The 27,309-nt window shown below is 37.1% G+C and overlaps 1 protein-coding gene across 1 annotated transcript; it reads left to right on the top strand.

The window, feature by feature from the left end:
- Window positions 1-232: 232 nt before the first annotated feature.
- On the top strand, window positions 233-27,309 carry LOC142340010 (sperm-associated antigen 8-like). The gene is made up of 4 exons (XM_075390404.1): window positions 233-514; window positions 14,342-14,532; window positions 19,200-19,377; window positions 27,058-27,309. The coding sequence occupies exons 1-4, from the start codon at window positions 464-466 to the stop codon at window positions 27,196-27,198; spliced, it is 561 nt and encodes a 186-aa protein (XP_075246519.1). The 5' UTR covers window positions 233-463; the 3' UTR covers window positions 27,199-27,309.

Here is a 27,309-nt window from a genome sequence, read left to right as displayed (position 1 = left end):
CTGGGCGGCACCAACGGAAAAGATCCATTTTTAGTTTGCGCCCCTCAGACGCACGTGTCATGTTTTTACATAAGGTTAAGTAATGGCAAGTGCTCTTTAATAGGGAGGGGGGGGGGGCGGAATAGATCCAAAAAAAATCATCCAAGTATAGGTAAAGATCTTATTTGAAACCGCAATCGTTTTTTAGATCATTATTTCATGGATCATGCCACAATAAATCACGTGCGCTTTTAAACGTATAAGCAAAAGGTTGGACGCACGTTTTGTTTGTATTTTTGCTTTCAAACACGTATACACGTATTACAAAAAGCATAAGCGTTGAACTATCAATGCAAAAATTAAACGTCAGTACCTTACAATATAGCCAAGACATACAAGACTTTGCCAGATTAACAGTTTAGCTAGCACTGCCAGCAGCACTTTTTTGTTTTTGGTCTTCATTTTACCTTTCAATAAATAAGATATGCTGAAGGGAGGCGAAGGAAAGGTGCTCCTTGACAATTGGCAGGAGGAGGTTAGACACAATTTTCAAATTTTCATTTTTAGAAGCGTTTTATTGCAAAGAGTTTACGCTTTCGAATCTATTCATTTTTGGCGCGTGATGTTTTTTATAGTGCCCAGTTACACGTTATGGGCTTGCACTTTACTATGAAAAACAATTCACGTGCACCATGGGGCGTAAAAGTTATACGCCCGCTCCGTGGGGGGGGGCAAAAATGATCTAAATTTCCGAGACCGAATAATTTTTGCGAAAATACGTCTCGTCCTAGATAAACCAGTCTTTCTGCACCCCCAACATGTTGTTTTTTGGGGGTCTTTCCTATTATAGCCCGCCAGCTTAGTGGTTAGATAGAGTATAGCCCCCCCATCATGGTAATTGTAGCATAATGGGGGTACCAACAGTTACTTATTTTGATTATGGATAAATTGTAACCTGATAAACTAACAAAGTGGGTCTTTTCCATTATAACCCCCCCCCCTTCACCCTCATGAGATTATAGCCCCCACCCAAAAAAAAAACAAAATCGATCGAAAGCCCCTTGAACATAGATTTTAGAAGAATTTTTTGATCCATTATGTCAAGAAAACTAATTAAATTATGTTCATTTTTGAACAGATCTTTAGCTAGTTTTAAGATATCTTTCCATTTTCTCCGTTTTTTCAGAACACGTTGTTCTGGTACAAAAAATGTTGTTCCATGAGGCCCCATTATTAAAAAAATACACCTATAGGTTTAATAGGCTGTTTTTTTATACAAATGAGATATTTTTCGTTTCTATATTTTCCTCCTCTTTGCACTTCTGAATGTTTAATTTTTGGGTCTTTCCCATTATATCCCCCCACGAAAATATAGCCCCCATTATGATATATTTACCATGATTGGGGGGTATAGGTTACCTGACAACTAAGCTGGGGGGGCTATAATGGGAAAGACCCTGATTTTTTTAGTGTCTTAGTCCTTTGGCTGACGACGGTAGATACAATGATCGGATCTATTCTACTTCCGCTCCCATTTAGTGGGCTTATATTTTTTTACGCTGTCAGGCGCATATACTATTTTTTTACATAGTAACGTGCTGTATAACAACATAAATTTTGGTATCCTTTCCGTTTGTGCCTCCCCAGCTTAGTGGGCGCATATTATTTGCATCCCCCAGACGCACGTGCCATATTTTAACATAATGATTTACTATGTAATGGCACGTGCTCTGTAACTGGGGAGCGCATAACCTACTGGGGGTACAAACGGAAAAGATCCAAATTTTGTAATGGGGGTGTAAAAAAAACACTGAGGGGCCTACACAGAAATTATCCCAATGATTAAACCCAATATTCGCAACAAGTTTACATGAACGCTATTAATGAGACTTCGCAGCTCGTTGAGAATTTGTTAATGAAACAGTTAGAAGATTTTACGTTTTTTTGCTACCCCGAGACAAAATTGCGTTCAAATTTTTTTGTCTATTGTGTGGAAATTTTACACGGTCTGCTGAAGATAAGTGATCAGAAAAATTTAACCTACCCATTTTCGAATAAATACCTATGATTGGGATCTATAGGTCATATGACCACTAAGCGGGGGGCTATAATGTGAAGGACTCGTCATAAAAGGTGCGGATTCAAAAAAATAATGTTTGTGGACTTTTTTTTGCGTTTCTATTTTTTAAATTGAATTGAAATGATGACTGTGATCAAAAGCGTATTTTATTTGGGATCACTCCAACAATCTTCAGTATTCTGTCCAATTCGAAGGCAAAATATTGTATTTTTTCGAAAATAGGATGATTTTTTTGTAAAACAAGATGTAAACGCGAATGCCACACGTAAAAAATGAAGTTTTTCACTGAACAAAAATAAAGAGCGGAAGACAAAATCAAGTTTTTGTCTGTGTAAGTTTTGAAGTATAACGGAAAAACTAGGCATTACGACGCAGATGTATACCCCATAGTAAAATTGGCTCGAAAATTAGATACATACAATGAACGAAATTAGGAGACATCCTTTGTATCTTACTTTTCGCAAAAGGGGTTTCGCCAGTTTTGCGAAATAAAAAAACATTCGGTGCAAAAAGTAGGTAACAAATCTTGTAGCACGTTTCCGCTCATTTTAGGTATCTATTGTTCGCAAGTTTTTTGAGCATGCAATAAGAACTTTTATAAAAATTTAATTGAAGCTTTCAAAGCTTTAAAGTGCTTTAAATACATGCAACCACAAAAACTGATCGTTTTCCGAAGAATCCCTTGCACATCAAGGGCTTTGTATATCAATGTGGGACTGGCCGATTTCAATAAGTAGTAATAAATAGTACTAATAAGTAGTAATAAAGTACTATAAGTAGTAATAAAGTAGTAATAAAGTACTACTAGTAGTAATAAAGTAGGCTAAATTGAATAAGTAGTAATTAAGTGAGGCTTAATTGCGGATTATATGCGAAATCGAGCACCATTGCGTGCAAAAAATTGATACATAAATGGAGCGGATGCGTGATACAACTCGCGCGAAAAATAGGTTGTTAAGTTTGTACTTGTATTTCGCGGCTAAAATTAGGACACTTTTGCGAACACGGGATACGATATTCATTCCCATTTTGCCGGTTTCTGCTAAAGTAGCTATTTTCCGCAATATTGTTCCACTTTCAATGTATTAAGATAGTAAAAACGAACACGAGATACACGCATCGGGCATATCTGCCCGTGACGATTTGGGTATACCTCTGCATCGTAATGGGTTCTATTCAACAGCTAAGCAAAAAATTTGTCTTATGTACAGATTCTCCAAAGCTGTTCGTTTGTAAAAACGTTTGTGATTTTTTTTTCTTATATATAAAAGAAATCAAATTATATTGATATAAATTATAAGTTTAAGCCAGTTTTAGTTTTTTGCCCTGCTACTTTTTTCTATTTTTAGATACAGTTAGCGTCTATGATTGTTTTCGTAATAATTTGTTGTGGTTTCTACCATTTTTAACTAATCAAATTTAAGATTCTTTCGCTTGATTTCTGGAGTTGTGTTAATAATTCGTCTGCTTTGTCTTATCTGAAATGTTTTTCAGAAAGCTGAATTTTTACTATTTTACGAGATTTATTTCGAGCGTGGAGACATGGGTGTTTGATGCGGAAAAATTTGACCTTTTTTGGTATTTGTTACATATACCACAATAAATTAAACTTTTTGGTAGTTTTCTTGTGCTCATGCGTTTCACTGTACTGGGTTTAATTGATGTTTATTGAATATATACTATAGTCTCTGATTGGAATGAAAGGCCTTCTAAAGAACAATGTCAGCAGACCGAAAACTTGTTACAAAACAGTTGAGATGTGATGTAAAAATATTCCGGATTTGTTTCCCTCTTATTGTTTTCTTAGTGCGCAACTGGCCATAGTTTGTCTATTACACTGAAAGCCATTTGCTAATTTATAATCAACGGAAAAATAGCATTTTTCGATGCTGTGGAATTGCAATTGGCGAAAGGTTTACGGAATTTTTTTCAAGTTTAGGGGTTTTTTGTTCAAGTGGCATATAACAATGAAATAAATACAAAATGTCAAAAACCATCCGGCACAAAACCGAAACATTCAAAAAATGGATAAGCAATCCAACAGAAACAAACCAATCCAACAATGGATCTGAATATTTTCTGACCCGAAAGTGGACAGAAATATTCTTAATGGAAACATTGCCTATTATGATCAAACATCATAAAAATCTATCAAATTTCTAGGATTATTACATGTTCTGCAAATCAAATCAACATAGATACATTGCCCTGCCCAACAACTTTATTTGTTTTTTTTAGAAAATATTGGCGCAGACCTATCTAAAAATGATAACGAGCTGTGCAAAACCAACAATTAAGGGGTCTACAATAGTTTTTGTCTTCATAAAGACCACTCCAAAGTAAACGACAATAAAGAAGAAAAAACTCAAATTCAGTTGATCATGATGGCATAACCATTAAAGTGAGGAAGATGTGTTTGCCTGTACTTCGAACCTCCTAAGATGACAATTTAATCAATTCTATTTTGAAGGCTATTATCCGACTCAATTTAAAATTCCGAGACAAATCTTCAGATTGGGCAGCAAAATTGGTCTTCATAATTACAAGCCCACAAGTCTTCTGAATTCTATGAACAAGATTTTTGAACCAATGATATGTCATTGGATGTCTTTTTTTCTTGTCAAAGACACTATTATTTGCAATTAACAGTTTAGATTTAGAGCAAACAGAACGTGTGCTTATTATTTACTGAATTTTATTGACAATCTTCGGAAGACCGAAGATGAAAAAATTCTCCATCTCTCTTGGAATTTAAAAAAAACTATTTGAAACAATAATTCGTGTAAATTTATTTTTCTAAAAGTTGAATTCTCTGTTTTTTGTTGAAATTTCTCATCTTTAGTTGCAAACTATTTCGATAACAGACAGCATTATTTTGATTTCAATTTCGTTTCATCCAGTATGAACAAAAGTTCACTGTCGCGTTCCTCAAGGATCGGTGTTGGCTCACTCCACTTCTTTTTCATATATATCAACGACTTTTCGCATTGTGTTAAAAAATTCTTTTCGCTCATGACAAAGCTTAATGTTGACATCGAGTTGAAATTATTCAAGACGTCAATTCAGATGTTGAGGTGTCAAGAAATTGGTTCACGCACAAGGGTCTTACGTCAAAGGAACAGAAATGCAAGCTAGTATCTTTTGTTAATAAAGAACATATAAAGCAACCTTTTTCTGATTTTTATTTCTGAATTTCAATCCCGTTCATTTCAATTTGAATTCAATCCCGTTCGTTTCAATCCCGAATTTCAATTGCGTGATTGAAGTAAGAAAAATGGCAGAAAACCAACCCTCTTCGTAATTATGTTGTTGCAACAGAAACTTATACCAACAGTCATCATGGCTCTCTTATTTTAATAAAGAACAACATCGTCATAAACCAAACTGAACCGGCTGAAAAAGAGAACGATTGCAGCGGAAAAACACTGGAAATACTAAAATTATGCATCACGCTACCGTCTTTTGGAGAATTTTGGATAATATCGGTTTACAATTCACCTGGAAAACCACTCTCACTAGAAAAAGTATTCTCAGAAAGTATGACAAATGTTTTTGTTTGTGGTGACTTCAACTCTCCCCACCAAGAATTAAACTGCTCCTATGATTCTGAGAACGGTGAGAAACTCCTGAATCTAATAGACAACGGTCATTTTAAACTGCTAAACAACGGTCACCACACATATCAGTCGTTCGACGGAAAAAGTAAAAACATGCTCGTTTTACATTTTTGCGATAGTACAGTTTTTAGAAATTTTAGTAATTTCGAAGTCTAAGAGGATCTGGGAAGTGACCATAGAACCACAATCACAACGTTTAACCTCAAAATAAGCAAAAAATTTGAATTGAAATCGGAAATTGACTTCAGACAATTCAGAGAAAACGCTAGAAAATCGTATCTAGGTCTGCGCATCGGACCTTTGGCCTGCGCAGTATCCGGGAAAGGATGAACTAAATAAGTTTAGCAGCAATCTGGTTGAAATAATACACAAATCGTTGGAAGACTCCTATGTCAACAAAAACAAGCTTCCTTACAGTATTGAGACACAAAAATTGATAAAACTGAAAAGGAAAAGCCAAGAGAACTCAAAGGTGCAGTTAACGATGAATTTAGGTCTCTAAAAACCGAGATAAATTATCTGCAGAAAGAAATCAAACGATCAATCAGGCAATCAGAAGAACAAAAAAGAGCTAAAATTTTGGCACGTGCAAGAGACAAAGGCAGCAAAGGTTTTTGGAGAGCGATAAAAGAACTAACAAATGACCACGAGTCAAAACAAAAAACTTGCGACTATCCCGATTTAACATATAAGGAGTCGAAGGCAGTCACAGATCATGAGAAAAGCGAGCTTTTCAAACAACTCCTAAAAGACACAATGAAAGACCACACAACATTACCAACAGAAATTGCCGAACACCACGAGAAAATCGAAAAAGAAACCAAAGCATTTCTAAGTACAAACGACGACACCGAGGAACTTTGTATTGTGATTAAAACAAAGGAATTCAATGAAATATTGAGAGTATCGAGAAAGTCATGCCCAGGACCAGATAAAATCAGCTACAAAGTGCTCAGTGAGTTACCACGGCGTATAAAAGCCCTAACCTGCCTCCTCATTTCTAGTTCAATTAACAACTCGTATGTTCCAGTAAATTGGAAAGAATCACAGACAACAATGATACCAAAGCAAGATAAAGACAGATCAAAGGCTGAAAACTATCGACCTATTAGTCTTACAAATTGCCTGGCCAAAGTTTGCAAAACTGTTGTCAAAAACATTGTCTTAGAACATTGCGAAAGTCTAAATGTATTTGGCGAAACTCAGAGCGTTTACAGGAAACATCGCTGTACCACAGACAATCTTATCAAACTCACTCAGCACGTTAGTGAAGCTTTCCAATGGTCTGAAATGGTTGGTTTAGTTTGCTTGGATGTTGAAAAAGCATTTGATGCCGTATGGCGTCTAGGGTTGATCCACAAATTGAATTCAATTGAGCTGAAGATCCCAATCATTAAGTGGATAAATTCATTCTTGTCACAAAGGAACGTTTACGTAAAGATGAATTATAGTGTTAGCCCCAGTTTCTGCCCGCCAGCCGGTGAGCCCCAAGGCAGCGTAATTGCTCCCATTCTCTTCCTTATATACGTTAGCCGATTGCTAAAAATGAAAGCACAGATTTCACAGTTCGCTGACGATTTTGCCCTGTACTACAGATCTCGCTCAACACAACTAATTCAAAACAATCTGCAATCATCACTGAATAGCCTTATAGGCTGGTGTGACCACTTGAAAATTAAAATAAATCCTAACAAAACTCAGTACATGATTATTAAAAACCCATCTAAGAAAAAGTCTGAGCTCAATTTAAAAATAAAAGGCGTACCCGTCGGAAAAACACAAAAACTAAACTTTCTGGGTATTACTCTCACTCCTCGTCTCAGATGGAACGATCACTGCCAAAGCCTAATAAAGAGAGCAAACAGCAGGTTATTTCAACTGTGGAGACTTAGCAATCTAAACATCAACGAAGAGAGTCTTTTATTGGTATACAAATCTTGGATCCGGCCTCTTTTTTTGTACTCAAATGCCTGTTGGATTGACCAATCCCAAGCACTCATTAATAAAATACAATGTGTCCAGAATAGAGCCTTGAGGATCTGCCTACAAAAACCTATATTTTACAAGGTCCAAAAACTTCATGAAGACGCAAACATGCAAACAATTAGAGAAGTTCAGATTAAACTAGCAAACGGGTATATTAGTCGGGCAATTAAACACAACACACAGTCTGTAGTGGAACTAATTCACAAAAAAAGGCAGTGCCCGCTTAATAATAGCAAAAGTACTCTCGATCACCTTCAATACTAAAAAAAAAGAAATGACAAACTGGTGCACACTAGCCATCCGGCGTAGGTAGCAGCTCAAAACACTGATGAATGACAGAATGAGGATTGAGCCCCAGTGCATCCCCAACTTCAAGGCCATAAATTGTTTTCCAAGAAAAATCGGCAGCCGGACTGACATCAGTGGGAAACTTGGGAACTGAATAAATAGGAATACGAAGACAAAAACGGGAAAACAAGGAAGTGCAACTTTATATCGAAATCTCAGCGAAAAACATCACACGGTTTTAATGACTAGCAAACGAAATAAGACAAATTATTAGCCAGCAGCGCAGTTGTGAGGAGCAACGAACACGAAGATCTCTGTACTTACAGCTACGGTTCGACTCCAACTTTGTTTATTTATCACTATGCGATTTTGTTTTTTTTCATATATCAGTCAAAGCGTTTACTACCTACAGCCAACTGAAAACGATTTAGTATAATTGTTGAAGCCAAGCCGATTGGCTCAGCGGAGAATTACGTATACACGTAACTAACAAATCGAACCGATAAAAGTTCGAGGCCGAGAAGTGTCACCTTCCTTTTATTTCCTTCTCTTTTTTTTTATTTTGCACATAGGCGTCTTTTTATCCGATCAGAAAAATTATGAGTGTATGGCCAGCCGCTTGCTTAGTCAATTCGGGGCCAGACACAATTTAATTTTAATCCACTTCATTCTTTTCATTCTAATCAGCCAGCCGCTCGCTTAGTAAATTCGGGGCTGAACAAATCACCAAAAACACCAAAACAAAAGCTAATTACGGCAATTATCAATTTAATCAAGCTTCGTTTCCTTTTGAAATCTTTATTTCAGTCTTTTTACTGTCTATTTCATACTCCACTGAATTAAATTAAACAAGAGAAACACTTCATCATCTAGCTTTGTGCTGCGCGCGGTTTGGTTTCAGTGGTTTTATGGTTAGGTCAGCGTAGCACTTTTAATCAAGCACTTCTTATTTTTCGTCAGTTTTGATTTTTTTTATTCATTTTCTTTTTGTAAAACTAAAACAAAGTTCATTTTAACATTTTCAGTGCTTCCTTTTCGAACAGAAAATTTTTGCATTTGTTCTCCTCAGACTGACGACTATTATATTATACGAATTAAGATCATTTGTTTTATACTACCTATCTGCTTTAATTGGTTGGAAGTTAATTCGTATTGCGATCGAAAAAGTATTGAAAATATGGGCCATCAAACATGGAACTTAGCGCGGACAGCTAACTCAATATTAACAATGCGAGCGCGGGTTCGAGACTCAGGATGAGCCAATTTCATCCGTCTCAATTTTTCAGACAATTCCAAACTGAGAACAATGAAACTATGATGCCAAACACCTCCAAAAACAGAACAAAACTTAGTGCAATGCACTAATATCGGTTAAAATTCTGACATCCACACAATGAGGTTCGAGTCCCACCAACGTCATCAAACATTTAATATCCTGAAAATTTATTTTTTTTGTTTTAATTAATTAACAGTACTTGTTACTTACCTTGTGATAATGAAAGTTGACGATCACACCATCTCCTACGAGGCTAGCCATGTATCCGATCCATTATTTTTTTGAAATGCCAAATTCAGCCAGTAGAAGCCCTCCATGGTGCTTGAAATGGCTGAGTGCGCCGGATGCAAAAGAAGTCTTTAATACAACAGGAACAGAAACTCAGTTTTAACGAGAACTTTCTGCTTCAATTCTTCTTTTCAAACTGAAACTCTTTCTTAATATGTATTAAACTTCTTTTAACGAATGGTTGTACATAAATTGTGTAATTGTAATTTTGAATTTCAATCCCGTTCAAGAAATCAGGAGTTCTTGTTGATAACAAATTGAATGTCGAGGAAAACATTTCACTAACAAATTGAGTGAGATTTGTTGTATTTATTACACAATGCGATATATGTTCAGCAAAAAAACAACTGCTCTTGTTTTACAATTTTTTGAATTTTTCCGTTTGTGCCCCCCCCCCCCCCCCAGTACGTGCACCACCCAATTACAGAGCACGTGTCATTACATGGTAAATCATTATGTAAAATATTGCACGTGCTTCTGGGGGGGTGCAAATAATATGCACCCACTAAGCTGGGGGGGACACAAACGGAAAAGATCCCAATTTTTATTTTAAAAAAACGTTATTGGGCCAGGAATATTATTGCATGGTAATGTTGTTAAGAACAGAACTTGACTACATTCATATTTTACTGAAAAATTTATCGTATAACTTGTTTTCGCAGAAAGTTTTAATCAACTGAATTCGTTTAACATTGTCCTCCGGGACATCCTTCAGGAATTGAACTAATCTAAGGATTGTTCAATCCAGTCGGTTGACTATTTTTAAAAACAGTTATATGTGTTAAATGAAATCGGACTTCATATAAATTTGTAGTTTAATATGTAGCTGACTGTAGCCTGGTTGAATCTTAGACATTGAGTGCATTCAAGATTCTTGCAGCTCTGTTTTTTAAAAGATTTTTTTTGCAACAAGTAAATTAAAATTATAACCATACGGTTAAATATACCTGAAACAAAAAATATTTCAAATCATTCAAACAATAATAATATAATAAACATAAACAAATTTCTTAAAGAATCACATTTTAAAATTTTCTTTTGATTGTTTTCTTCCTAAAAATGAAAATAACTTTTAAAAGCTCCTACGTTACTATTCAAAGGAATTTTTTCATGTTTTGAGAGCAAGAAATCATTCAACGTTTTCTTAAAAACGTTTTCATTTTTTGCCAACCGAAGCCAATGTGGTAACTTATTCCATTTCTGTACGCATTGACGAGCAATCGAATTCATTCCAAAGCTGGTTTTGACATTTTGTCCAATTTTGAATTGTTTTGTTCGAGTATTTTGATGAAGACTCAGATACCCGTGAAGTTTTTCAGAATTTTCTGGCCTAGCGATATCATAACAAAATTTGATACGCGACATTTTTGCTGTTATTAGCTCAGCTGGTAGGGTCTTTGTCTGGATTAGCAGATCTGTCGCTTTGTCATACTTTTTGCGTAGAAAGCACACCTTTATACCCCAGTTAATCTGTCGGTAAAGGCGTTTTATTTTTTTGCAGATAAATTTTGAAAAAAGAGTGCCGAAAATGATAAGTGTGAAAACACACGTGATTTTAGAAGAAGAATTCGCGCGTTCAGGGGACTTGATGTCTCATAAGGTAAATTGATCTTAAAGCATGAGTCATCTTTTTCAAGGTTTTATTCAGCTGCTCCTCGAAACTAAGATTCCTGTCAATTTTAATACCAAGATATCTGCAACTTTTTTGTGTTGCAAGAACTTCGTTTTTGTAGAAAATAGATCCAAAATCTAAATTATTGCGCGAGAAAAAGATTAATTCGGTTTTGTTTGTATTCAAAGTTAGTTTGTTCATCTTTACATATTCTTCTGTTTTTTGTAAAATTTCCGTGACGTTTCCATGTAAGCAATCTTTCTGTCCGCAGCAGACAATACTTGTGTCATCTGCGAATTGGATAACCTTTTCCGTTGTGCTTATATTAGACGAGAAATCATTCACATATAAAAGAAAAATGAGTTGTCCTAAAACAGTTCCTTGTGGCACACCATGATTCAAAATTTCACAATCAGAGAATATGCCGTTAAGTTTTACCTTTTGTCTGGGGCTGGCAAGAAATGAAAACAGTAATTCTTTTGCTTCCTGGGAAAAACCATACATTTCAATTTTTTTAAGGAAAATGTTATGCGAAATGGAATTAAACGCTTTTGCAAGGTCTAGAAAAATAAAAACAGTTTCCTTGCTTTGATCTAAGTTAGCCAAAACTGTTTCAACCAGTTCTAGAACTGCATCTGTTGCAGACTTTTTTTACTGAAATCCGAATGGCTCTTTGTTTATAATTTTATGCTTATCAATGAGCTCCATCATCTAATTTAAAAGGAGGCGCTCAAAAATTTTTGCAAAACTTAGAGTTACAGAAATTGGTCGATAAGTTGTGCTATCTATTTTATCACTTTTTTGAAAATTGCTGTTGTATAGGCTAGTTTCATATTAATTGGGAAAATTTTCTCCTTAATACACTCATTTAAGGCGAACTGTAGATGTATGCCTATAGCTAATTTGCAAAACTTTATGAGTCCAATTGAGATTTCACCAGGTCCTGCTGCGTTGTTTTCGTCCAGCGAGTAAATGACTGAATAAAGTTCTTTTCTAGTCACAGTTCTGAATGTGAACTCATGTATATTAAGTTCACCAGGGTATTTACAAGAAATATCCGAACCTTTGAAAAGACATAGGTTAGCAAAAGATCTATTCAGACAATTGACACAATTTTTTGGTTCCCTTGAAATTTTACAACTGTCTAATCTGATTTCATCAACCTTGACAATTCTTTCATTCGGTCTGGTCTTTTGTTTAATGAATTTCCATCGTTCCTTACTTGTTGGTAAATTTTGGAAGAAATTTATGCAAAAATTGTTGTGCGCCTCCCTTAGTCTCCTATTAACTAAGTTTGTTAAGCGCTTAAATTCTTTGTACGTCCCGCTATCAGGAATTTTTTCCATTTAATGGACAAAAAATGTTTTTCTGCAATCAAATGTTTCAATTCTTGTGTTAACCAGGGCTTAGAATTCGTATAAATTTCTCCCCTTTTTTAACACTCTGAATTGGTGCGTGTTTTTCAACAATTTTCTAAAAAAAAATTTGGAGGAAAGAATCAAACATATCGTTGCCATTCTCAGATTGGTGCATTCTACACCATTCGGCAATGGCAAGGTCTCTGTTAAATTTAGAGCGTGAGAAAAGTCGAAATTTCTCATCTTTATTATGTTGTCACTCTCACAATTCGATGAGAGGTTTGATTCGAAAGTAACAAGAAAATGGTCGGAGTTAAAAGGGGTTGTTGTGAAATTCTAGGCAATTATCTGATCGTTTTAAACGAAACAGTGATCAATAAGTGTAAATGTTTTATCAGTACATCTGGTTGCATTCCTTAGGTTAAAAATTTCTAATTCTGAATTTGAAGCAAAAATCTCTAGTTTACTTTTTTCTGTTTTGTTCTGATAATTCAAGTTGTAGTCTCCCAGCAAAATAACGTTATCTGTAACGCTATATGCTCCCGATAAATCGGTACTTAACTGATCAAGAAAATACTCACCCAGACGTTTGTTTGGGCAATAAGAAAAGTTAACAAGTAACTTTTCAGTCAAAGGGTCAGTTATTTCAACCCAAATTGATTCAAAAAAACTCTCATCAACCATTTCAATGCTTGATTTAATATCGGCGGTATATTTTTTCGGGACAAAAATACCTACTCCTCCGCCCTTTGAAGCCCCTGTTTTGTCTGATCTACATTTCCCAAAGAAAGTATGCGATGCTGTTAAAAAGTTATTTTTAATATTACAATCAGTGTCCAACCAGGTTTCAGTTACAGCGACAAACGTATTAATGGGAGCTGTTTGCAAAAAGTTTGCAAACTCTTCAAACTTGTTCTTCAAGCTTTGAAAATTAATAAGGAAAAATAAAGGCGAAAGGCTTGTTCCTCTGTTTTTTAAGTAACTTGAATACTCAATCAAATTTTCCAGATGAAGCCCTGGGTTAAATTCAATGTCCCCTGACAGCATGAGACGTACAAGTGAACAAAAAACTAACAGTTTTAGGAAGAAATCAAAAAAGTATGAATCAATTGTTTTTAGAAAATAACAAACATTAGGTTTGTTGGAATAATACTTTTCAAATATGCGCTTATGAATTTCAGTATGATTTTTTCTTCCCATAAGTATACTGAAAATTAAAAATATCGAGAGAAGTCGCATTGTTCTATATTTCAACAAACCATCAGCTAAATTTATAATGAGTTGGAGGTAAAAATATTTGTTTTGGATGGAAACCAAAAAAAATGTTGTTATCATAGTGATCAAAATTTTTTCCAAAGTTCGGTTGATAATTCTCGGTTTTATTTCAGTTTCTGACACACTAAGCCCAAGATGCACGTAGAAGTTCCGAATATTTCTGACAAGTTTAGGTATACCATGACTGACTTAAGTATACCTAAATTTACAAGTTTAGGTATACCATTTTTACGCACATTGAGAATTTGAGTGGCTTAGCGACGTGTATTTTTTTCTAATTTTTAAGTAGCGTGAGAAAACGGTGTTCGAAAGAAAATCAGTTTTTTTCAAGTGCTTCGCTGTTTTAACTGCGTCAATTTAACTTAGTTTTTCCGATTTCTTTGTTCTTTCTGATTTTCAAAGTCCGTTTCTCGTCATTTTCGGTCTAGCTTTCAAATGGTCTACGAAAATTTTTTTCTATGAAAATTTTGAATTGTAGTTCAAAAATCTTCTAACTAAAGGTTAAAATTGAAGTTATTTGATTGTTATGTTGGATATGACTGGATTATCTAGCAGAATGGATTATATTGACACAAATTTCAGCGTCAAGTGTACCCGTTGGACAAAGTGTTCACAAAACATGGTCACCAAGGACTCCTCACAACGAACCTAGATGCGACTGCTTCTGACGTCACCGAAGTGAGAGAGAACTACACCCCACAAACTGTGATCCACACCAATTTAGTCGGGAAGCGGCAGGCTCTATTGGAACAGGCACTCTACAAGAAAGTCACGTGAGTTGTATACCAATTAATGCAAATATATATTTCTTTTTTACCTTTGCCACCATGTGGTCTGTACCTGTCTTAGGAAAAGCTCGTCAGATAACCTGAAGCAAATGTAACTGTTAAACTTTTGTGTTAGTTTAAAACTACCACAAAAGTTTAACTGTTAAACTTTTGTGGTAGTTTTCAGAAAGTCACGTGAGTTGTATACCCATCAAAATTAGAAGACTTAATTGCCGAGATAATTGCTGTGAGCTAGCATAATTGGGACGCGCAACAACCTAACTCCTTTAAGCATGACATTAACACACTTTTGGTCATGACCCGCCGGCCACGACCATGCCTTTTCCACATATTGCATTACCAAAGTACAACTATGCCGTTGTCTAATAGTGTTGAAACTAAAATTCATATTAAATGTCTCAAAACTGAAAACAGCAACCAAAATGTTCGCTGAAATGACTTTAACAGCAACGTCGGCAACCTGATCACCAGTTCGGTTGTGACAGATTCATATCAAGTCAGGCATCGCCATAGTCCACAGTTATCACTGTTTGCTTAAAATATTTCTCGCTCGAACTATCGAATATTTTCAGCTAGCGCCCCCCCCCCCCCTCCCCCCTCCTATATAGCCGAATTTAGGCACCTCCTCCCAATAAAAAATTTTTGCTAAATTTTGAAAGTGCAAATTCAGTTCCTAATTACGTACCTGTGCGGGTCGAGTTTTCCCGCCCAAAGAAATGCGAGAGATGGGCTGCAATGGGATTATTACAATTCAAAGAATTTGAATTGTATTGGGGCGCTGTCTTTTTTTTAAGATCTGTTCACACATTTTCATGATTTTTGAAGTCAAATTGGAGTAGTGATTTTGGTCACGCCGAAACAGGATATGGAGCGAAAAAGCGAGTGGTTTTGCGGCGTGAATTTTTTTCGCTCTAATTTTAAAGTAGAATAAGAATACGGCGTTTGAACAAAAATTCGCTTTATCGGTAGTGGTTTTTTGTTCACATGCGGCAATTTCACTTTGATTTTTACTGTTTTTTCGATTTTTTGGATCGGATTGTTTTTTAAATGGTTTTTCCAATCCATTCATAGTCTGTTCTAGGTCTAGTTTTCTGTTTAGTCAATGAAAATTCTTTGAATTGTACGTCAGGACTTGTCCTGCTATGTTCTTTTTTTTAAAATGCAGCTCAGAACTCTCTTCCATTTTTCGGGCTGCAATGGGCTGCCAAAGGGGGTAAAATGATAGAGGAATGAGGGATAATAGAAAAAAAACCCAAAAATCTCACATTTACCCCCTCCCCAATCCCTTGACAGACCACAAAGATGTAAGAGTGAGGGGTTAATTAATCTTTTAACCCCTCACTCTTACATCATTTTACCCCCTGGCAGACCAAAGAGATGTAACAGTGGGGCTTGCTTCATCTTTTACCTCCTTACCCCCTCACTTGTACATGATTTTACCCCCTGGAAGCACATTGCAGCCCAAAAGAATGTAAGAGTTTAGAACTGCTTTTTCCAAAAAAACTCCCATTGCAGTGCTTCTCTTACATCATTATCTCCCCCCGGCAGTCCAACTCTGCCCTTTCCCCCCCCCTTCGCAGCCACACTTTTACACTTATTTACGCCCTCTCAACAATTTATCTCCCTACTCTTAAATCATTTACCCCCCCCCCCTGGAAGCGCTTATCTTATGTTGTTTTTGCCCCTATACTTGAAGGCTGAGAGTCTTGAACCCACAACCTTTTGCGCCCTTGGCAGGTCAATTCTGTAAAAAAATTTTACCTCTCTTAAGTAATTTTCCCTTCCCATTTACACAGTTTTACCCCCTCGCAGCCCAATGCTTACATCATTTTACCCCCTCTGAGCATAATACATCTCACTGTTACATCTATTTACCCCCGCGCAGCCCAATTTTTTCATAATTTTACACCCTCTCAACAAAAGTCTGCAAAATACTTTCACTGCAGCCCATTGCAGCCCACTCTTACTTCCCAATTTTAGTCAGGGGGTAGTCCCTCAAAAGTCCTCCAACTGCAGCCCATTGCAGCCCACTCTTGCGTTGCAATTTTGGCCAGGGGGTAATTCCTCTAAAGTGCTCCCATTGCAGCCCCACTCTTACATCATTTTACCCCCCCCCCCCCCCCGACCAAATTACCGCCTCACTCTTACATTAATTTACCCCCCATAGACAAATTACCTCCCCACTCAACACTTACACTAAAATGGTAGGATCTTGGGGAGGAAATTCGTCAGACACCACATTTCCCATATTTTTCAGACACCATATTCATCAGACACCACATTTCCCATATTTTTCGAGAAATTTATAGTAGTAGAACCCTTTAAAAAGCACGTAAATTCTAAAAATGTATTACGAACAAATTTTTAGTGAATCTTTACGTTATATGCAGTGACTATTTGCTATACACATTCTATCACATTCTATTTTCAAACCTCCGCTCTACCAGTATTTTCTAAATGCTCATTCACACGTATCCATGCGTAATAGTTCAAAATATTGTTTAAACATATACCAATGGGGGTTGCCTATTTTTGTGGGGGCAGATCATTTCAACGATTGCCTCCATTTTTGCAAAAGGTTGGTTATTCTTGAATAGAATTTAAGCGAGCGGTTTATTAACCAATAATTAGAGACGACTAATAACTTTCCACGTATGCTTATACTATGTTAAATTGAATAGAGTAAAATACGCTATGCTATGTTAATTAGCCGCATTGGAATACAAAGCAAAAAATTGCAACTGGTTGGTCAGTGGCGCGCTTTGCGCGCGTCGCGGCTTCGCGACAATAACCGACCTGCGATTTCCGGATTATATCCCACAGCGCGTTAGAGGCATGGCCGTGAAGAGTGGTCCGCAATTGCGGTTAAATTATTAATATTGGGCTATCTAAACTATAGGCCAAGTAATATTGTAGTAAAGCATAGCACAGAAGGGGGCGATTCTCTACTGCGTACCAAGCGGAGGGGCTAGCAGAAAAGATCCCAATTATCTTGCTCTGATGAAATCTAAAACTTAAAATGTTCGAAATTTTTCGGGCGTAAATTTTTGGAACTCCTATAATCGGTACTGTATTGTTATACGTCGGCTTAGTTGCACGTCACTTATGGTACTAATATGAATCTATCGCAACCGAAAAAAAACAAAATATCACATGAGACCAGGAGGTGGCAGAAAATCTTGATAAGATAGAAAAATCTGCTATGAAATTGGTGTGATGTTATTTGTGAACAGGGCACTATGGGAGTGAAAATTGCGCGTCTGGCTGTTTCAGTACCATCGGCTCAAAAACACCATGTCGGAACGTTGACAGGTGTACATAAAGGAAAATCATTAATCATCAATATTTAGGAAGGCAATAACATTAATTATTTGCAAGGAGGTGCTGGGTTGTTGAAACAAAAAAGTTGGTTGTTTTGAGAACATACTCATGAAGCTATGAGAGTTCGTAACCTGTCATTGAATTGAAATGAAAAACTTCTGCAGCTATTTGTTTTGAACTTAAATAAAATTCACTCTACTAAAACATGCGCGTTGAATTTTTGTAAGATTTGCGACCTTGAGCGGTGAAATTAAATAATTTATCGGTGAAATGTGCTAAATTTTTGTAAGTTCACCGCTTACTCTAGTACTTTTTTCATCGTCATTTACGGACTTTTTCAATTATGCGGGACATCGACCAAGTTACCTAATAAAATTACACCCTAATCTTACATATTTTTGACTTTTTTCAAAACGGTGACTTTATGTAGTTTCACCGCTAAATTCAGCACTGAAGTTATGTAATTTCACCGCTACCAGACGATAAAAATTTTTTCCACACCGCATTCACCGCCTGATTCATGTAATTTCACCGCGTTCACCGCTTATCTTTCAAAATTTCCCTTAATAACCGCTTATCTTACATAATTTTGCGTTAAATGGCGGTGACATCTCGACCCGGGTGACCGAAAATATTATCACAATATTTGTGCTTTCTCAGATCTGATTGGCTAATGGCTCCTCTCTGGCTACTATTCCATTCGGCTAATTTTCCCTTTGGCTAATATTCACGGTACCTAATACACCGTTGTGTAAAATTGGCTGAACATAAAGCTTACGGAGCTAGGAATTAAAGCCGATCGGGACTAGAGCCGAATTAAATAAAAATGAGAATGCTTAAATTTGATTAGCCAAAAAATCTGATTGGTTTACATTAAAGTACATCAAATGTAACAAATGGCGAATTAATTCGTTGTCGCTTGATTATCTATGGTGCGCGGTTGGGTTGTGCTCCACTCGGCTTCTCAGTGGAGCGCAACATCTCACCCCCTGACGGGTCGAGGGGAGGTTTCCACCACGAGATTACCATCGTTACGCTATTTGGACAAGTAGTTTTTCACAAAAAATGCCTCCAAGGTAATAAGTTTGTGATCAACACTAAAAACAGGGAAATATTCGGAAATATCCTCAATTTATGGCATTTTGCTCTGCTCCCGCCCGTTCATGCCCGAGGTGTCATCGCTAAAAATTCTTAAAAGATGTCAGATTTGCGGTGAATTTGATTAAAAAGTGTACGAATTGCGCTCAATGCGATGAATGCGGTGATAAAAAACCGGTGTCCTCCAAGCCTGACATAAGTGCATGAGTGTTACTGTATTCGTATTGTTTTAGCTCTGAGGTAGTTGAGCAGGCAGACACAGAGTCGGCAAAAGAGTTCCCGAAACAGTCAGTGACACACGAGCACTACAACAAAGACTTCACACCCATCGAACACCCCGTCACCATGGCACACGACGCCAACAAGGAGATGCCAATCTCATTCTGGACACAACAAGTCGACTCTGCTCATGTAAAGTGTTTTTTTTCGTTCAACACCAAAAAATTGGTCAATTTAACTTAAAAAAATTTTAAAAAAACTTAAATATAAAAAATATAAAAAATATCTTAAATTTATAATAAAAAAATAAAATAAAAAAATAAAAAAAAACAATTTAAAAGCTTAGCTGCCTTGTGGGTTTACGAAAGAAGTTCGTTACCAAGGTTGAGGTTCCATGACAAAGCACCCTATTATTAGATCCCGTGTTACATTCGTTTCTATATTTTACAAATTATTCTTACATGTACTGTACAACTAGATTTCACTAGACTGGACATGATTAGATGAGGCGATCAGTTTTCAATCTGCTCTTATATATTATACTGCAGGGTTACTCTGGTGTGTTTTTTACTGATTGGGCGTTATAGCTGTTACAATTAGAGTGGTTTACAAATATTTTATTTTTTTTGTATGAAACTTGTATGATTACGGGGAAATCATACAAATCATATATGACCGACCTAGTATGAAATCAAGGAAAGTTGCATGATGGGCAACCCGGGTGAGTTTAAGCTAGAAATAGACTACGCTTACAAGGACTATTGGGGACTTCTCTCAGATCCAAGTGATCTATTGAACGCAATATAGCTTCAGTTCATGATATCTGCTCAGATTTGGTAACCAAAGTTTGTTTTGTTTCCACATTTCGATATCATTCAATAAACACTTCTTAGTCTCGACAGGGGAGGTATCAAACGTTTCCAAAAGTCTCTCCTGAAAAAATTTGGCATATACACCACATACCCTTAAAATCTCTTCTTGCAATAGTTACGAAATAATGAATTTGGTTCTTACAAGCTAAATTGTTGCACAGTTCTTGCACATGCTATGTTGTTGACTAGTAGTTGCACTGTTTTTGGTCTTCATAAACAAAAACCATTTTAATAAGAAGTTCCATCAATAGTTCATGCTCAGGTCACTACCGCTACCGTTGTAGAAAGTTTTTGGAACACTTTCGACTACTTTTACTTAGTTATATACTGACGTGTAAGAAACAGACAGCAGGGACGTGTAAGAAACAGACAGCTGTAAATCATCGCCTTGACTGCAGCTCTCACAATGCGTATGTTTTATACGATGAATACCGGCAGATTTCTGTTTGACAATTTTCATTGTTTACATTATGAACTATCAAATGAGACAAAATTTTAATTTTAAAGAGGTTGCAATTATTAGGCTCCAAAAAAGTTCTTTTAGTGTCTTTTCTACGCTTTTCTAAAATTTTGCACTATGATATGTATCTGAATCTGCAAATTGAATATAAAGGAATCCAAGTATAGATAGAACTGTTCTGGGATAGCCGTGGTTATCCCCTATACGTTTATCCTTGGTGCAAGTTCTTTGTCGCATGCGATTCGATCTTTAGCCTGGTTTATCCGAAAAAGACTAAATCGTCACATACTTGCCATACCCGGTTTGTGCTTCAATCAGAAAAAGAACAACAAACGGAACACTGTTCAGTTCATACTCCGGTGATCTCTGCGACGTCGTACGGACATTATTATCTGGCACGATACGCTCAATAAATCGCTGACTCAACATAGAAGTAACAACTTCACTCAGGTGTCGCCAGAAAGATTGAGAAGATGTTATTGTCGTTTGGCAATCAGATACAACGGGTCGTCCGTTGCACCCGTGAAGGTGCTCCAGATATTTGGGATCATATCAAAACCTTGAAAACCCAAGGTTTCCAAGTAGCAAACATTGTTCGTGAAGTTCTGCCGAAGCAAAAATCTAACGATCCTGAAACCCTGACAAGTATCTTCAGTTGCATCAGAAACCTCTGTACGAAATTCGAACGTTAGCAGCTGTGAAGAGAGTCAACGGTGAATTGAATCGCTTGGCCCAGAAAAAGAAAAGACTATCAAAAGCTCGTCGGGAAAAATCGCTTCGCGACCAAAAAATCACTAAGAGCAATTAACTCTTGGTTCTCAGTTTATCATTTGATACAGCTTGACAACTCATCTTGTGCTACTTCGGACCGGTTTGAGTACCAGGGCCTTAGTATCACGTGCTGAGTTTATTGGCTGAAGTATTGTGGGGCAAAATGTCTCGCAACTCCGAAGGGACATGGAAAACATGTAAAAGTCAAATCAATATAGGAGAAGCTGTATACAACTGTATCTCTTGTGGATTGAAGATGCACATGGAATGTGCTGGATTGGAAGAAGACGCCATAAAGGTGCTCTCAAGTCTGATGAGTATAATTTTACTCCTGTGTAACGAATGCGTGAATAAAGGGAAGAAACAGCAAATCATCCAGAACTGCACAAAAGGGAACGTGGAACAAAAAATTGACGATAAGATAAACGAAAGCCTGAAAAGGATGGAGAATTCCCTAATCAAACAGATCGATCAGGAAATCGAAGCTGCTCTTGTAGGCAGCGATGTGAAGACTGAGAAATCCATGGAGAAAATCTTTGAAGAGAAGATAGTTAAGAAAGTTGTGAATGTGCAGAAAACGTCTGACGAACAGAAGGAAGTACCTCACATTATCTTGAAAACCTTCAGAATTCAAGGAATTCCCGAAGACCTGGAAAAGACAAAAGATGAGAACTTGATTTCACTAAATGAGAACATAAAAGATATAATTGATGCAATTGAAGTCAACACGACGGTTGAAAACGTGAAAAGACTTGGAAGGTTTGATGAAGAAGGCTCGAAGCCAAGAAGCGTTCTAGTAACTGTTCCCAACTGATGGGACACACGTAGGATTTTAGCTAAAGCTAGAGAAAAATGGAAACTACTTTCTGACCGCAGTTTTTATGTACTTCCATCACTAACTAAGGCAGAATCCGAAAAGGAGAATATGTGTCTTAAGAAGAAACGTGAGATGATACAGAACGGAACACCTACAACCGAACTCAAAATTAGAAACTTTGAACTGCTTCACAACGGTAAGAAAGTCGATTTGGAAGAACTATCCGATTGACTAGCAAATTCGAATCTGATGTTAGTAAATGCTCGTAATCTTTTGAATTTTGATAGACGAACTAAGTTTGCATATGCTTTGATGAGCTGTAGATACCCCATTGTCATCTTTACGAAAAATTGGTGGAATGAAGACATAGAAGACTCAGAAGTTATGCTTCCTGGGTATATCTTACTCAGATGTGAAAGAGCTGTCAACAAACACGGAGGTGTTTTGGTAGCTATCCAGAGCATCATCAGTGCAAAACAAATCAGTGACGATCTCCCGGATGGATGTATTTTCACTATCGTTGACATACAACTGAAGAAATATATTGTATGTGTCATCTACAATCCTCCACTACGTAGCGCCTACAGATACACTTCCGCTGACTTTGAACAGGTACTCAGAGTTATTGAAGAGTTCAAGCAATACGCATGTTTGATTTGCGGAGACTTCAACCTACCATAGCTCAACTGGAGCCTAAATCACAGTGCAGATGATTACGAGCAATCGGTGATTGAAATGTTTGAGAGACATAACTTTCACCAAATAGTGGACTTCAGTACTTGTGGAAAGAACACACTAGATCTTGTGTTTGAACGGAAAGTGGAAAACACGGCTGCCAAGATTGATCTTGTCTTCAGACAACTGTTTGACGTTTCAAATCACGAACCGATATTAATATCGAATAAAGGACACAGAAAAGAACGCAAAACCCCTGTCTCCAATTAATTCCGCTTTGCAACGCCGATTACGATGCAATGCGGCAAGAAATGATCTTGTTCTGTTTCGAGGCTAGATGCCTCACTAGCATCGATCGCATGGTTGAAGAGTTTTATGATTACATTAAATCCTTAATAGAGAAACATTGTCCCAAGCGTACTCAACATAGACAGCTTGGGCCTCCCTGGTTTTCTAGGGAGACCTCTCATACTATGAAGATGCTGAGCACGGCTCGGCGAGCTCAACGCAAGAAACCAAACAACTTAGTGCTATCAGAAAAAGATTTGAGACTAGAAAATATGTTACTGGAACTTGCAGAAGAAGATAGGTGTCAGTATCAACAGAAGCATGTGACCACTCGTGATACGACAGTGATCTTCAAGCACTTAAAGAGCCTTAGAAAAACAGTAACTCTACCCAAAATACTTTCTCCAGAGGAAGAGGCTGCCGATTCCACTCAACCGAAAGTAGACCAGCTAAATAGGCATTTTCAGTCTGTATTTTTTGAGAAGACCGAAGACACGGTAGCCGATGACCTTCCGGACCCAACCCTAATGAATTTTGATGCGAGCTCAAAAAGAAATAGAGCAATCTTAACAAACCTTGATGTCTCAAAAACTCGAGGTCCAGATAACATTCCCGCCTGTTTCTTGAAGCAACTGGTTGAACCGCTCAGTTTGTTCTTGAGCGCAGTCTTTAGGAACATCAAAAGATTAGGAAAATCCGGAACTGTTGGAAAATTGGTGCTGCGTCATCCATCCATAAAAAAGGCTGCAGAGCAAGTGTCAAAAATTTCAGACCAGTGACATTGCTGTCTATAGTTTCGAAAGTACTCGAACGATGTATGTATGATCCGATCGAAAAGAAGTTCTCGGATCATTTAACAACCAGTCAACATGGATTTGTGAAAAAACGATCCGTTGTGTCGAACATGCTCTGTTTCTTGAACGACGTTCAAGTTGCGTTGTAAGGAAACCCACGGTGTATTCCTTATACACCGACTTCTCAAAAGCATTCGATAAGGTCCCGCATGCTGAATTGTTGATCAAAGTAAGGAGAATTGGAGTGGGCGGGTGTGTACTTAGTCTTCTCAAGGACTATTTTTGTAACCGTAAACAGTTCGTAAGATGTGATGGTGTCAGGTTGGACCTTCTACAAGTATCAAGTGGTGTTCCGCAGGGGTCCATTATGGGCCCCTTACTCTTCTGCATCTTCATAAATGATTTGCCAACTTCCTTGATATCCAGCACCCCATATCTGTATGCGGATGACTCAAAGTTCTTGTTTATTGACAAAACTAACCAAGAAATTCAAAAAGAAGTTGACAGAATCTCACTTTGGGTATCCAGGAACAGAATGTCACTTGCTGCTGTAAAATGTTGTTATATAGCATTTAAGGGACAGTCCCTCAGCCTTACGATGAATAACACTACATTAGAGCAATCCACAAAAGTGACTGACTTGGGAGTGCAGCTTACAGGTACCCTGAAAGCGGCAAAGCACCTCGAGCCTAGGCTTGCGAAAGCTAATCGAACTTTTGGTTTTCTGTAGAGAAATTTATCGAAGAATATGGAAACGAGAGTGCAAATTTGTGCTTACAAATCCCTAATTCTACTTGATTACTTTTGCTTCAAGCACTTGGCACCCATCGCGTGGAAGTATGACACTAATGGAATGCTTTCAAAAACCTGCGTTGAAGCAGATAACGGGCTATAGGAATGCGTCGTACTTTGAAAACATGGTATCCCTAAGATTATTTCAGCTTCCTATGTTTTTGCAACTCAATGATTTACTTCTACTGTCTAAACTGTACCATGATAAAGAAAACGCACTTCCATTGATAGAAACCTATGAACACCAATATGGTAGAGTTAAAAGCAGATTATTCAAAATTCCAAAACTGAGAACCGAGAAATTCAGAGAGAACTTTTACTTTCGAACTGCCAAAATTGCCAACAATCTGCCTGAAGAGATAGACTTTTCCCAGCCTGTGGGACTCAAAAGACGTATTCTGTCATTCACGTGGGACCGTCTGATGTTGAACTTTAACGAATGAGTAGTGTGTACATGGACCATTTTCTGTGATTGCTCCGATTGCAGAAAATAGTGGAATGAAGACCAAAACTTCTATGGGGGCAATCCCTCCGGCTTGATGCCGAAAAGTCACAACAACAACAACAACAACAAGAACCATTATCGAAGGAATCCATTAGGCTCAATGAACCTATCTACAGTTACCATACTTACAGGCATTCCATCTCTTTGCAACCTCAAATGTATGGCGAGCTTCGTCTCAATCTAAAAAAATTGTTTGAATGGACATTTTTTTAAAATTTTTGCATGGAAATTGAAAAGAGGAGTCGCAGTCAATAATTTCAAATCTGTGTGGGTCTTCAGAAGCCAATTTTACTATTAATTTGTTTTCTACTCAAGCTATTTGGGCTTAAATATAGCAGAAACGTTGTATAATTTTTATATCGATTTATAAAAAACTAAACAAGGTACGCGATGATCATTTGAATAAGTTTTCTAATGATTTCACTTATACGTTATTTAAAGATAACGAGGCTTGTAGATGGGCGTACTTTCAAAAGTTGGGCTATTGTTTATTTAGTATATAGTCAATAGGATGCCGGCGGAAAAGGTATCATTTGGGTAACCATATTTTCTTTTTAAATACGGATTGTCAATTAAAACTACATTTATACAAGACAGCGTGTAAATTTTCACTCGAATATCTGAAGCTTAGGCTTATTATTGTGATTTGCACTAACAATCATGTAAAATTACAGCAAATGGTCTTGTGAATCTAACATTTTTGATTGTCATGATTTTTCTTGTGAAGCGTAGGAGTGCCTTCGATTATTAATCCGAAAACAACTGCGTAAATTTATATAATATCTCGTGTATAAAGGTGTTGTCTCGTGTCTTTCTTACATAGAAAATTGGTAAAGGAAACACTATGTTATACAGATGTTAAACTTATTTATTTAGATGTATTTTGATCACAATCCATTCCAGGTTGAGGTGTCATCCGGAAGTGACCTCAGATCAGACCGTGACAAACAAAAGCAACCTCTGATCAGACCATCCCAGATCAAAGTGTCCACTTATTAGACTGATGCGCGCTCGAAACACCGAGTGAGCCCTGAGTGCGCTCGAAGTTGTCTCTGATCAGAGATTTTCAGACAGAAATGACCTCCGATCAGACCGTGTCAGACAAAAGTAACCTCTGATCAGACCGTCCTAGACCAAAATGTCTAGTGATCAGACTCAATTGCGCTCGAAATAGTCTAATCAGTCAACGAATACACGCTGTACACGAATTTTTTTAGTTTTGCTATATATTTTTTTAAATAAAAATTGATATTTTCAGTATCCACTTTTAGATAAACCAATTGCTAATGCAAATAAATCCCAGCTGTTGACAAAAAATTATTTAGTATACTTCTGACTCAATTTGTGAACTTAGGCACATTTCCATAATAAACGTTGTGGACTACAGTTAATCAGAATTTCCTCTTCAAAATGGGACTGGCATTTGCTATCAGCTGGACCTCTTTGGCCATCAGACTCTACAAATGTTTCTGATCAGAATGCTGCTTTTGTGTCGCCTCTTGGCAGAGAGCCAACATCTCTCAGCAAAAAGAAACAAAAAATCGAAAGAAAAAAAAGCGCTCGAAATGGTCTTTGATCAGATCCAACTGCGCTCGAAATCTTCTCTGATCAGACTAATGTGTGCTTGAATTCGCCTGTGATCAGACCTACCCAGACGGAAATGACCTCTGATCAAACCATAACCATCCGAAAGTGACCTCTGATCAGACCATCCCCAGATCAAAGTGACCTCTGATCATATCAACCAAATCCCAGACCCTGTGATTTTGGTCTGGAAACACACAGTGTGCGTTGAATTCTGGTCTAATCAGAGGTTACTTCCGTCTGGCACCTCAACTTGGGATATTTATGACAGTTTTATTATAACCATAATGTTAGATGCACTGTACTGTTTTCAGGGTGTGACCCAGATTAAGACATTCGATACGCCCTTCAGGAAGAATGCCAAATTCAGTACCCCAGTAGAGATAGCCTATGACGAGCCAAAGCCATACGAACCAGAGAACTATCCATACATGACTAAGGACGGATACAACTGAACGTATTGATCCAAACTATCATACTATATATTACATTTTTCATACTGTGAAACATCAAATTGTGTTGATAATAATTCGGGCCAAGGGATAACTTGATTCAATTATTGATAA

Source organism: Convolutriloba macropyga, chromosome 5 (genome assembly GCF_964194025.1).
Source record: "Convolutriloba macropyga chromosome 5, txConMacr16.3, whole genome shotgun sequence".
In the NCBI taxonomy this organism is placed as follows: Eukaryota; Metazoa; Xenacoelomorpha; order Acoela; family Convolutidae; genus Convolutriloba; species Convolutriloba macropyga.
The sequence above is the reverse complement of the archived record's forward strand: the minus strand, read 5'-3'. Positions and strand labels throughout refer to the sequence as shown.

What these genes read in the sequence shown, in the direction of transcription:
- LOC142340010 (XM_075390404.1), top strand. Translation starts at nt 464, where the DNA reads ATGCTGAAGGGAGGCGAAGGAAAGGTGCTCCTTGACAATTGGCAGGAG. An exon ending in GCACTCTACAAGAAAGTCAC is followed by an intron (nt 14,533 to 19,199) that starts GTGAGTTGTATA and finishes GTATTGTTTTAG; the next exon opens with CTCTGAGGTAGTTGAGCAGG. An exon ending in AACAAGTCGACTCTGCTCAT is followed by an intron (nt 19,378 to 27,057) that starts GTAAAGTGTTTT and finishes TACTGTTTTCAG; the next exon opens with GGTGTGACCCAGATTAAGAC.